General features: G+C 47.0%; 1 protein-coding gene across 2 annotated transcripts; it reads right to left on the bottom strand.

Annotated features, from left to right (window-relative positions):
• Nucleotides 1–661: 661 nt before the first annotated feature.
• LOC120925431 (protein huluwa-like) lies at nucleotides 662–10,523 on the bottom strand. 2 transcript variants are annotated; one of them, XM_040336021.1, is made up of 3 exons: nucleotides 9,715–10,523; nucleotides 5,896–6,087; nucleotides 662–897 (listed from the first exon to the last, which is right to left on the bottom strand). In XM_040336021.1, the coding sequence occupies exons 1-3, from the start codon at nucleotides 10,339–10,341 to the stop codon at nucleotides 706–708; spliced, it is 1,011 nt and encodes a 336-aa protein (XP_040191955.1). In that variant the 5' UTR covers nucleotides 10,342–10,523; the 3' UTR covers nucleotides 662–705. The 2 variants fall into 2 exon arrangements, with proteins under 2 accessions (XP_040191955.1, XP_040191956.1); XM_040336022.1 differs by having other exon boundaries at nucleotides 5,886–6,087; nucleotides 9,715–10,522.
• Nucleotides 10,524–12,514: the final 1,991 nt, after the last annotated feature.

The raw sequence follows: 12,514 nt of genomic DNA on the forward strand, positions 1-12,514 counted from the left end.
GGAAAGAATTCAATGGCCATCTTTTGGTGAGGGAAAGAATTCAATGGCCATCTTTTGGTGAGGGAAAGAATTCAATGGCCATCTTTTGGTGAGGGAAAGAATTCAATGGCCATCTTTTGGTAAGGGGAAGAATTCAATGGCCATCTTTTGGTAAGGGGAAGAATTCAATGGCCATCTTTTGGTAAGGGAAAGAATTCAATGGCCATCTTTTGGTAAGGGAAAGAATTCAATGGCCATCTTTTGGTAAGGGGAAAAATTCAATGGCCATCTTTTGGTAAGGGGGAGAATTCAATGGCCATCTTTTGGTAAGGGGAAGAATTCAATGGCCATCTTTTGGTAAGGTGGGGACATAGTTAGGAAGCACAAGTGAGAACCATTGCTAACAGAGGGTGGGCCAGAATAAAGAGTGTAAAGGATGAATAGAGAGGGCCGAGTGTTGGGATTGTGGTGGAGATCAGTTAGATTAACTGTCCTTATTTCTGGTGAAGAACGTTGCGTTACAAGGAGTTTTCTGTATAGTTACCGTGAAAAAATAAATAATAATAGGAAAAATAAATTCATTGGGGAAAGGCGAGAAGGGGTGTGAAATCCAGGAAAGGCGAGAAGGGGTGTGAAATTCAGGAAAGGTGGGGGGGGAACCATCTCAGGGGGGGGGGGGGGTGGGGTTGAGTTCTGCAAGGCTCCTCATGTCAAGAGTTCCTGTAGTTAGACCCAGTGCCGGCAGTTAGACCCAGTACTGCTTGCTGCATATGACTGGGAGGTTGTGGAGTTGTCGGTTCTCGTTCCTAAGCCGGTTCTTCCGCATGTAGCAGGGGTCGTAGTAATCCCACTCCATTCCTGAAGCCCAGGAGTGTGATCCGGAGTCACTGTCTGATGACAGAATGTGCAAAGAGACACCTGCAGAACAATAGAAACATTCATTAGTAAAAGTGTTTTTTTATGGTTTATCTCTACCAGCTGAGCTCAGCATCGGGGCTGCTGTTAGAAATCATGGGCCCCCCTTACAGCCTACCTGGTAGGGCCCCCCTTCCCCGAAAAGGTCTCTTCAGGGAGCAAAGCACATGTGAATGAGCTCTTAACCACATGCCGTCCAACGCACGACGATATATGTTGGCGCAATGGCACGGCTGGGCAAATGGGCGTACAGGTACGTCCCCTTTAACCACTTAAGACCCGGACCAAAATGCAGGTAAAGGACCAGGTCCCTTTTTGCGATTCGGCACTGCGTCGCTTTAACTGACAATTGCGTGGTCGTGCGACGTGGCTCCCAAACAAAATTGGCGTCCTTTTTTTTCCACAAATAGAGCTTTCTTTTGGTGGTATTTGATCACCTCTGTGGTTTTTATTTTTTGCGCTATAAACAAAAATAAAGCGACAATTTTGAAAAAAATGCAATATCTTTTACTTTTGGCTATAATAAATATCCCCCAAAAACCATATATATAAAAAAAAAAAATTCTCAGTTTAGGCCGATACGTATTCTTCTACCTATTTTTGGTAAAAAAAAAAGAAAAAAAACGCAATAAGCGTTTATCGATTGGTTTGCGCAAAATTTATAGTGTTTACAAAATAGGGGATAGTTTTATTGCATTTTTATAAAAACAAATTTTTTTTTTTACTACTGATGCCACGATCAGCGATTTTTTTTGTGACTGCGACATTATGGCGGACACATCGGACAATTTTGACACATTTTTGGGACCACTGTCATTTTCACAGCAGAAAATGGATTTAAAAATGCAATTGCAGTTTGGGAGTTAACCACAGGGGGCGCTGATGGGGTTATGTGTGACCTCATTTGTGTTTACAACTGTAGGGGGGTGTGGCTGTAGGTCTGACGTCATTGATTGTGCGTCCCTATATTAGGGAACACACAATCGATGACAGAGCCACAGTGAAGAACGGGGAAGGTGTGTTTACACACGGCTCTCCTCGTTCTTCAGCTCCGGTGACCGATCGCGGGACTCCAGCGGCGATCGGGACTGCGAGTCCCATGGTCCCGGAGCTTCGGACCGGGTCGCGGGAGCGCGCCCGCGACCCACCGCTGGGCTTTATACAATCACGTACAGGTACGTGATTGTGCCCAGCGGTGCCATTCTGCCGATGTATATCGTCGTTAGGCGGTCCTTAAGTGGTTAAATAACGGCATTGTGGGCGCGTGCCCACGGAACCCACGGACCGTATCACGGAGCTGCAGAACTGGGAGATGCCTATGTAAACAAGGCATTTCCCTGTTCTGCCTAGTGACAGGACAGTGATGATCTTCTCCCAGTGATCAGGAGCAGTGATCACTGTCGTGTCACTCGTAGCCCACACTGATCGCTGTATAAATGCCAATGGTCCCAAAATAGCGTCAAAAGTTTCCGATGTGTCCGCCATAATGTCGCAGTCACGATAAAAAAAAAGTCACAGATCGCCGAAATTACTAATAAAAAAAATAAAAAATAAAAAATTATAAAAATGCCATAAATACTTTACTTTTAACCACTTCAGCCCCGGAAGAATTTACCCCCTTCCTGTCCAGAGCACTTTTTTGCGATTCGGCACTGCGTCGCTTTAACTAACAATTGCGCGGTCGTGCGACGTGGCACCCAAACAAAATTTGACGTCCTTTTTTCCCCACAAATAGAGCTTTCTTTCGGTGGTATTTGATCACCCCTGCGGTTTTTATTTTTTCCACTATAAACAAAAAAAGAGAGCGAAATTTAAAAAAAAAAAAGCAATATTTTTAACTTTTTGTTATAATAAATATCCCCAAAAAAATATAAAGAAAAACATTTTTTTTCCTCAGTTTAGGCCGATACGTATTCTTGTACCTATTTTTGGTAAAACAAATCGCATCGGCCTAAACTTTTTTTTTTATATTTTTTGGGGATATTTATTATAGCAAAAAGTAAAAAATATTGCTTTTTTTTTTCAAAAACGTTCGCTCTTTTTTTGTTTATAGCGCAAAAAAAAAAAAAACGCAGAGGTGATCAAATACCACCAAAAGAAAGCTCTATTTGTGGGGAAAAAAGGACGCCAATTTTGTTTGGGAGCCACGTCGCACGACCACGCAATTGTCAGTTAAAGCGACGCAGTGCCGAATCGCAAAAAGTGCTCTGGTCAGGAAGGGGGTAAATTCTTTCCGGGGCTGAAGTGGTTAAAAATCAAGTATAGCTAAAAGGCAAAACTTTTTCTTTTAGAATGGAGAGGGATTCGAACCCCTGTCAGTTTTTATTGCTGTATGTGACCCCATAAAAAGGAGATTCATCCTCTCCATTTGTCCCGTTTACTATTATGTTTGAAAGTTGAAAATACAATAAAAAAATTGGGTTGTCCCCAGCAAAGTAAGAGGACAAATCTTCCAATGAGGACACTGGTTCTGGTGACCTGGGGGTCCCCAAGAAATTCCCTTAATTTTCAGAAATTTCCTCTCACTTTCTGTTTTGGCTATGGGACAGGAAGTGAAGGGAAAACCCTGCAAGGGGACACAAGGATGAAAAAATAAAAAATAAATAAATCTAACAGGGGTTTTAACCATCCCTCTCTCTATACCACCCAAAACAAAACAAAAAAGCCTACATTTTAATATTTTTTTTTTTACTTTTTGTAAAAAAAAAAAAATAAATTTAAAACAGCCCCACTGGGGGGCTTTAGTGAAATATCAGGGCTCTAAACAGACCCCCGATGTCTCACTTTTGAGACAGAGAAAGGGACTAAGGACAGAGATTCCCCAGTCCCTGCCTCAGCTGCACTGGACAGTGAGTGAATAGGAAGTGCTCTGTGCTGAGCATCTTCTGGGTTCATTCACAAACTGAAGCAGAGTAAACAGTTTACTATGCCTCAATTATGAACGAACACATGAGTGATTGGCAACGATTGCTCACTGTCTTCATTCAGGAAAGAGGGGGCAGTAAATAGAACATATTTGCCGGCCCCTGCTCTCCATCCTGAAAAATCAATCCCCCTGTGTGCCTGCACCAGCTGCTGGAGGGAGAGGGCAGAAGCCCAGCAGCCCTGTGAGGGGAAATGAGGCTCATAGGGGTTCCCAGGCAGAAAATGGGTTGTGGCACAGATACCAATTGCCCTGCAGTGCACCTGGAGGGGAAAAGGGGGGGGGGGAATCTGGCATCGCTGCAGGGGGAAATCACAAGAGGAGCAATAAGGCAGTACAGCCATCCCTCCTATTCAGCAGGTGCCCGGGCCCCCCCTTTAGAACTGATGGAACCTGGGTCCGATACAGGAGGGCCAGCTCTACTGCCTTATTAGTCATTAGCATGTTGCAATTAGTACATCATCTGCATCCCAACGTCAAGCACTCTCATCATTTGTTCAACACCATCATCAGTATTAACATCATATACTCCGCAGTCCAGCATGGTCTCTAGGTGACCCCTCCAGTCTCTGGATAACCTCATCCCCCCCCCCCATTCAAGTGTCAGCCTTTTGATAAACCCACCGGCAATCTAGGGCCAGTCTCTGTATGCTACCCCCCCCCCCCAGTCTGTGGTTGACCCTGCCTCTGGGTGACCCCATTCCCAGTACCAGTCTTTGGGGGACCTTGACCCCCAGTCCAGCACCAGTCTGTGAGTAACCCCATAACCAGTCTAGCACCAGCTTTGTGACACTGGCCCCAGTCAAGCACCAGTTTTTGGATGGCCCTGTCCCTGGGTGACTCCAACCCCAAACCAGCGTCAGTCTCTGGGTACCCCAGTGCTAGTCCAGCGCCATCTCTAGACGGCCTAGGCCCAGTCCAGCGCCATCTCTAGACGGCCTAGGCCCAGTCCAGCGCCATCTCTAGACGGCCTAGGCCCAGTCCAGCGCCATCTCTAGACGGCCTAGGCCCAGTCCAGCGCCATCTCTAGACGGCCTAGGCCCAGTCCAGCGCCATCTCTAGACGGCCTAGGCCCAGTCCAGCGCCATCTCTAGACGGCCTAGACCCAGTCCAGCGCCATCTCTAGACGGCCTAGACCCAGTCCAGCGCCATCTCTAGACGGCCTAGACCCAGTCCAGCGCCATCTCTAGACGGCCTAGACCCAGTCCAGCGCCATCTCTAGACGGCCTAGACCCAGTCCAGCGCCATCTCTAGACGGCCTAGACCCAGTCCAGCGCCATCTCTAGACGGCCTAGACCCAGTCCAGTGCCATCTCTAGATGGCCTAGGCCCAGTGCCATCTCTAGATGGCCTAGGCCAAGTCCATCGCCATCTCTAGATGGCCTAGGCCCAGTCCAGCGCCATCTCTAGATGGCCTAGGCCCAGTCCAGCGCCATCTCTAGATGGCCTAGGCCCAGTCCAGCGCCATCTCTAGATGGCCTAGGCCCAGTCCAGCGCCATCTCTAGATGGCCTAGGCCCAGTCCAGCGCCATCTCTAGATGGCCTAGGCCCAGTCCAGCGCCATCTCTAGATGGCCTAGGCCCAGTCCAGCGCCATCTCTAGATGGCCTAGGCCCAGTCCAGCGCCATCTCTAGGTGATCCCGTCCAAGTCCAGTGCCAGACTGTGGTATATACTGTTACTACGTATAAGACAATGATCTGGTTGTAGTTAATGAGATTTGGTTCTGTACATCACATTCTGAACCCTTGTTGCTTTTGGGATGATATTTGAGCCTAATTTCAGCTAAAAGTTATTTAAAATTTCGATAGAGGAAAGGTAAGAACTTTTGTTTGTTTATGGTCATCGGTGTCCAGGTTAAGGAGATTTTCCCTCACTTTTCATCTCAGTGATACCCTTTCAAACAGAGGTGTCACCAATACAGGTGGAGGTTTCCTCAACGGGGACAACAGAACCGGCCTAACAAAAGTTCCAACACTTCTCCACGACAATTTTTTTTTAGCTGAAATCTTTAAGCCAGGCTTCACCATCTGAAGAGCAACAAAGGTAGGAGTCTTCTCTGTATACTGACCGGCACTGACCCCAAAATCACTGTCCAGTCCTGGGCCAGTGGAACTGCTGTTATGGTAGAGGTAGGAGGGCGTGTCTTCTGGAGGAATGCTACTAGCATTGTCAAACAACACCGAGCCCAGCGGGGTGAGGGATGCAACACCATTGAGACGTTTCCTATGTGTACTCGTCTTACAGCAAAATTTTCCCTTTGGAGTCACCGTCTAGGAAAAGAAAAGAAAAAAAAATTATACCTCCAACACAACCGACCACTGGCCATGATCATACTACTACTATTCTACCTCCAACATGACCGACCACTGGCCATGATCATACTACTACTATTCTACCTCCAACATGACCGACCACTGGCCATGATCATACATCTACTATCCTACCTCCAACATGACCGACCACTGGCCATGATCATACTACTACTATTCTACCTCCAACACGACCGACCACTGGCCATGATCATACTACTACTACTATTCTACCTCCAACACGACCGACCACTGGCCATGATCATACTACTACTACTATTCTACCTCCAACACGACCGACCACTGGCCATGATCATACTACTACTACTATTCTACCTCCAACACGACCGACCACTGGCCATGATCATACTACTACTACTACTATTCTACCTCCAACACGACCGACCACTGGCCATGATCATACTACTACTACTATTCTACCTCCAACACGACCGACCACTGGCCATGATCATACTACTACTACTATTCTACCTCCAACACGACCGACCACTGGCCATGATCATACTACTACTACTATTCTACCTCCAACACGACCGACCACTGGCCATGATCATACTACTACTACTATTCTACCTCCAACACGACCGACCACTGGCCATGATCATACTACTACTACTATTCTACCTCCAACACGACCGACCACTGGCCATGATCATACTACTACTACTATTCTACCTCCAACACGACCGACCACTGGCCATGATCATACTACTACTACTATTCTACCTCCAACACGACCGACCACTGGCCATGATCATACTACTACTACTATTCTACCTCCAACACGACCGACCACTGGCCATGATCATACTACTACTACTATTCTACCTCCAACACGACCGACCACTGGCCATGATCATACTACTACTACTATCCTACCTCCAACATGACCGACCACTGGCCATGATCATACTCAGGCATGTACTGGCCATCGGGAGTTTCCCAGTGGGTCGATGGCTCAGTGGGCCGGTTTCAGCGGCCGCCTAATCTGCCTTTTGGATCGGAGGTCCGCGGCGATCTACCCGTCAATGGCTGACATCTGGCGCCTGTCGGGTAGATCAAGATTTAGCCAGCATGCAGAGTAGCGCACGCAGGAAGCATGTGTACTCAGTTCTCTCTCATGTCACGCTGCTCCTCGGCGGCCCCTCCTCTCTTCTCGTCCATCCCCATTGGCTTGTGACATTATCTGGGATGGACGAGAAGAGAGGAGGGGGCGCCAAGGAGCAGCGTGACATGAGAGAGAACTTATTACAGACACTTCCTGCGCTACTCTGCATGCTGGCTAGTAAACGATCTGCCCCATAATGTGCCCTGATGTGCCCCATAATGTGAACCATAATGTGCCCGATGTCCTGTACCCTGATGTTCTGCGTCCTGATGTGCTGTACTGTACCCTGATGTGATGGGCTCTGTACCGTTCCCTGATGTGCACTGTACCCTGTGTTGTGCCCTGGGCCGGTTTGGATGAAGTCCAGGGCCACATTTTTGTCCCAGTCCAGCCATGATCACACTACTACTATTCTACCACACTCTGGGGTAGATTCACAGAGGAGATACGACGGCGTATCTCCAGATACGCCGTCGTATCTCTGAGTCTGCCCGGTCGTATCTATGCGCCTGATTCATATAATCAGTTACGCATAGATTTCCATTAGATCTGACCGGCGCAAGTCTCTTACGCCGTCGGATCTTAACTGCATATTTACGCTGGCCGCTAGGGGCGTGTACGCTGATTTACGGCTAGAAATATGTAAATCAGCTAGATACGCGAATTCACGGACGTACGCCCGTCCGACGCAGTACATTTACGCCGTTTACGTTAGGCTTTTCCCGGCGTAAAGTTACCCCTGCTATATGAGGCGCACCAATGTTAAGTATGGCCGTCGTTCCCACGACGAAATTTGAAAAATTGACGTTGTTTGCGTAAGTCGTCCGTGAATGGGGCTGGACGTCATTTACGTTCACGTCCTTGCGGCGTACTTTGGAGCAATGCACACTGGGAAATTCCACGGACGGCGCATGCGCCGTTCGTGTAAAACATCAATCACGTCGGGTCAGGGTTAATTTACATACACACGCCTACCTCTTCACAATTTGAATTAGGCGGGCTTATGCCGGCCTATTTACGCTACGCCACCGCAACTTTTAAGAATACGGCACTTGCCTGTAAAAGTTGCGAAGGCGTAGCGTAAATAGGATACGTTACGCCCGCACAAACAAACGCCATTCTACGTGAATCTACCCCTCTACCTTCAACATGACCGACCACTGGCCAAGATCACACTACTAATATTCTACCTCCAACATGACCGACCACTGGCCATGATCACACTACTAATATTCTACCACACTCTACATCCAACATGACCGACCACTGGCCATGATCACACTACTACTATTCTTCTACCACACACTACCTCCAACATGACCGACCACTGGCCATGATCACACTACTACTATTCTACCTCCAACATGACCGACCACTGGCCATGATCACACTACTATCATTCTACCACACACTACCTCCAACATGACCGACCACTGGCCATGATCACACTACTACTATTCTACCTCCAACATGACCGACCACTGGCCATGATCACACTACTACTATTCTACCTCCAACATGACCGACCACTGGCCATGATCACACTACTACTATTCTACCTCCAGCATGACCGACCACTGGCCATGATCACACTACTACTATTCTACCTCCAACATGACCGACCACTGGCCATGATCACACTACTACTATTCTACCTCCAACATGACCGACCACTGGCCATGATCACACTACTACTATTCTACCTCCAACATGACCGACCACTGGCCATGATCACACTACTACTATTCTACCTCCAACATGACCGACCACTGGCCATGATCACACTACTACTATTCTACCTCCAACATGACCGACCACTGGCCATGATCACACTACTACTATTCTACCTCCAACATGACCGACCACTGGCCATGATCACACTACTACTATTCTACCTCCAACATGACCGACCACTGGCCATGATCACACTACTACTATTCTACCTCCAACATGACCGACCACTGGCCATGATCACACTACTACTATTCTACCTCCAACATGACCGACCACTGGCCATGATCACACTACTATTATTCTACCTCCAACATGACCGACCACTGGCCATGATCACACTACTACTATTCTACCTCCAACATGACCGACCACTGGCCATGATCACACTACTACTATTCTACCACACTACCTCCAACATTACCGACCACTGGCCATGATCACACTACTACTACTACTATTCTACCACACTACCTCCAACATGACCGACCACTGGCCATGATCACACTACTACTATTCTACCACACTACCTCCAACTTGACCAACCACTGGCCATGATCATACTACTACTATTCTACCTCCAACATGACCGACAACTGGACATGATCACAATACTATTCTATTACACTCTATACATAGAACAGTGAACAAAATGCACTGTGGCCATCACTCACAATTTTGTCACCATGTTAGTGGCCTAGGTTTTGTTGGACAGAGGGTGCACTTACCCCTGGAGCCATGGCTGCCGCTGGCGTATTCGGGGGAGCCGCGTTATACCTAGTCTCCTGCTCACTTGATGACCTTGTACCACCTCTGTCATCTTCCACTTCATTCCAGCTTATATCCCCCTCATGGGGCATGCCACAGGACCTTGATGAGGAGAAAGGCACGATGGCCATCCTAGACGGGCGCGGTGAATAGTGTAATCCTGGCGTCTCTTCTAACTTATGACACCATTCTCTGGACTGGGTGCCCAGCGACACATGGGCACTCTCGCCAAGGGCCAGGGTGGCCTCCAAGCCTTGGCTGATGCTAGCACATCGCCCATCGCACAATGACTTATTGGAGGCGCCCAGGCAGCCAGGTGGTAGCCTGAAGTGGGTAGCTCTAGCACAGGGATTGTTGCCCCTTGGCCCACCTCTCCGTTTGCTCCTCTGTTTCGGGGACAGGGAAGGAAGGCGGTGGAATAGGAGGAAGCAATTGAGAAAAAACAGCAGCACCACACAGGGGATAAGGATAAAAACAAGGAGGGTCAGAGACGGCTGTAGGACCCATTTCTCTTCTACAGATGGAGCCACTTGGGTGGCAGGGACCCCTCCAGCTAAAGGAAACACAGAAGTAGCAACAGACATCATTGCATTTGCAGGATACTTGGCTATGTGGAATTGGATAAAGGGGGAAGGGGAGAGTGGAAAGCCAAAGTCAGTCCCAAAACTTGGAAAACACCCCCGGGATCTGGGATCCGGGTCAGCCAGCAGTCAGACAAAGAATCTGCAAAACATTCAATGCCCTCAGGACTTGGATGAGCTGACATGGACCTGTACTGTTCAATGAAGAACGATTATTATTATTATATATTAGGCTCAGTGTTCTCTGTATAGCACTTTTTTGAATGGCCCAGTGTTCTCTGTACAACACTATGGTATATGTTGGCACTATATAAATGTATTATAATAATAATGTGTGTGACTGTTGAAAAACATTAGAGTGTAAGCTTCTCTGGTGCAAAGACGAATGTGACTGGCTCAGTGTTCTCTGTACAGCACTGTGGTATATGTCAGAGCTATATAAATGTATAATAATAGTGTGTGACTGTGGTGGGGCATTAGAGTGTAAGCTCCTCTGGTACAGAGACTTCTATGTCATAGACTGTGGTATACGTCAGTGCTATATAAATGTAATGTAATATAATAATAATAATGTATGACTGTCGGGGGACATTAGAGTGTAAGCTCCTCTGGTGCAAAGACGAATGTGACTGGCTCAGTGTTCTCTGTACAGCACTGTGGTATATGTCAGAGCTATATAAATGTATAATAATAGTGTGTGACTGTGGTGGGGCATTAGAGTGTAAGCTCCTCTGGTACAGAGACTTCTATGTCATAGACTGTGGTATACGTCAGTGCTATATAAATGGAATGTAATAGAATAATAATAATGTATGACTGTCGGGGGACATTAGAGTGTAAGCTCCTCTGGTACAGAGACTTCTATGTCATAGACTGTGGTATACGTCAGTGCTATATAAAGGGAATGTAATATAATAATAAAAATGTATGACTGTCGGGGGACATTAGAGTGTAAGCTCCTCTGGTACAAAGACTTTTATGAATCGCCTCAGTGTTCTCTGTACATCACTATGGTATATGGCACTTTCACTCATTTCTGGGAGGGAAACTCAAAATGCTTTGAAGCCAGAGGATGGGCCTGACAACCAGACAGCTAGCATTTTCACAAGGCCTGCAATTACAGCTACCATATTTCTCAGCTAGTACTGAACAGGTTCCTTTCTTAACTGTGGCTCCATCTTGGATTTTGTTTGTGGTGGGTTATAGAAGGGCAGCTTCAGGTTTTTTCCATGTCTTTCTCATTATCTTTTGTCAGCAGGTGACGGATCTTGGCTCACAATTAGTGAGGATGATGATGGAAGGCTGTATGACCCGGGTGGGGAGGAAATTCCATCCCCGGCCTTCAGGTGTTGGAGAGGCCAGAATACAATTCCCGCCATTGTCAGTGGTGGTGAGGAGAGTTTGGAGTCATCTCCCACAATTCCTGATAGATGGCGTATATTACCTCAGAACTTTTCAGAGGGGAGAGGGGGATGTCACTCTGGTAAATGTATAATAATAATTGTGTGTGACTGTGGAGGGGAGATTAGAGTGTAAGCTTCCTTGGTACAGTGACTAACGTGACCGGCTCAGTGTTCTCTGTACAACACTACAGTATATGTCAGAGCTATATAAATGTATAATAATAATGTGTGACTGTGGGGGGACATTAGAGCGTAAGCTCCTCTGGTACAGACTGATGTGACCGGCTTGGTGTTCTCTGTACAGCACTGCGGTATATGTCAGAGAGCTATATGAATGTATAACAATCGTGTGGCTGTGGGAGGACATTAGAGTGTAAGCTCCTCTCATACAGAGACTTCTATGTCATTGTGTTCTTTGTCCAACACTGTGGTATATGTTGGTTCTATATAAACGTAATATAATAATAATAATTGTGTGTGACTGTTGGGGAACAGAGTGTAAGCTTCTCTGGTACAGAGACTTAGAGCCCTTTCACACTGGAAACGCCTATAGCGGAGCGTTAAAATAGCGGTAAAACACTGCTATTTTACCGCGTTTTTACAGCGTTTTCAATTCATTTCAATGGAGAGGGGTGTTTTGGAGCATTTTAATAGCGCTATTTTTACCTCGAAAACGTGGCAAAAACGCACCAGTGTGAAAGGGCTCTTATGAATGTCCCAATGTTCTCTGTACAACACTATGGTATATGTTTAGCGCTATATAAATGTAGTAGTAG

The sequence above is a fragment of the Rana temporaria genome, chromosome 1 (assembly GCF_905171775.1).
Source record: "Rana temporaria chromosome 1, aRanTem1.1, whole genome shotgun sequence".
Classification (NCBI taxonomy): Eukaryota; Metazoa; Chordata; class Amphibia; order Anura; family Ranidae; genus Rana; species Rana temporaria.

Bases quoted from the DNA above. Each gene is read 5' to 3' on its own strand.
- LOC120925431 (XM_040336021.1), bottom strand. From the start codon at position 10,341: ATGATGTCTGTTGCTACTTCTGTGTTTCCTTTAGCTGGAGGGGTCCCT. The intron at 6,088-9,714 runs GTAAGTGCACCC...TTCTTTTCCTAG, and splicing joins CGGCAGCCATGGCTCCAGGG to ACGGTGACTCCAAAGGGAAA. The intron at 898-5,895 runs GTCAGTGCCGGT...ATTGTTCTGCAG, and splicing joins GACTGGACAGTGATTTTGGG to GTGTCTCTTTGCACATTCTG.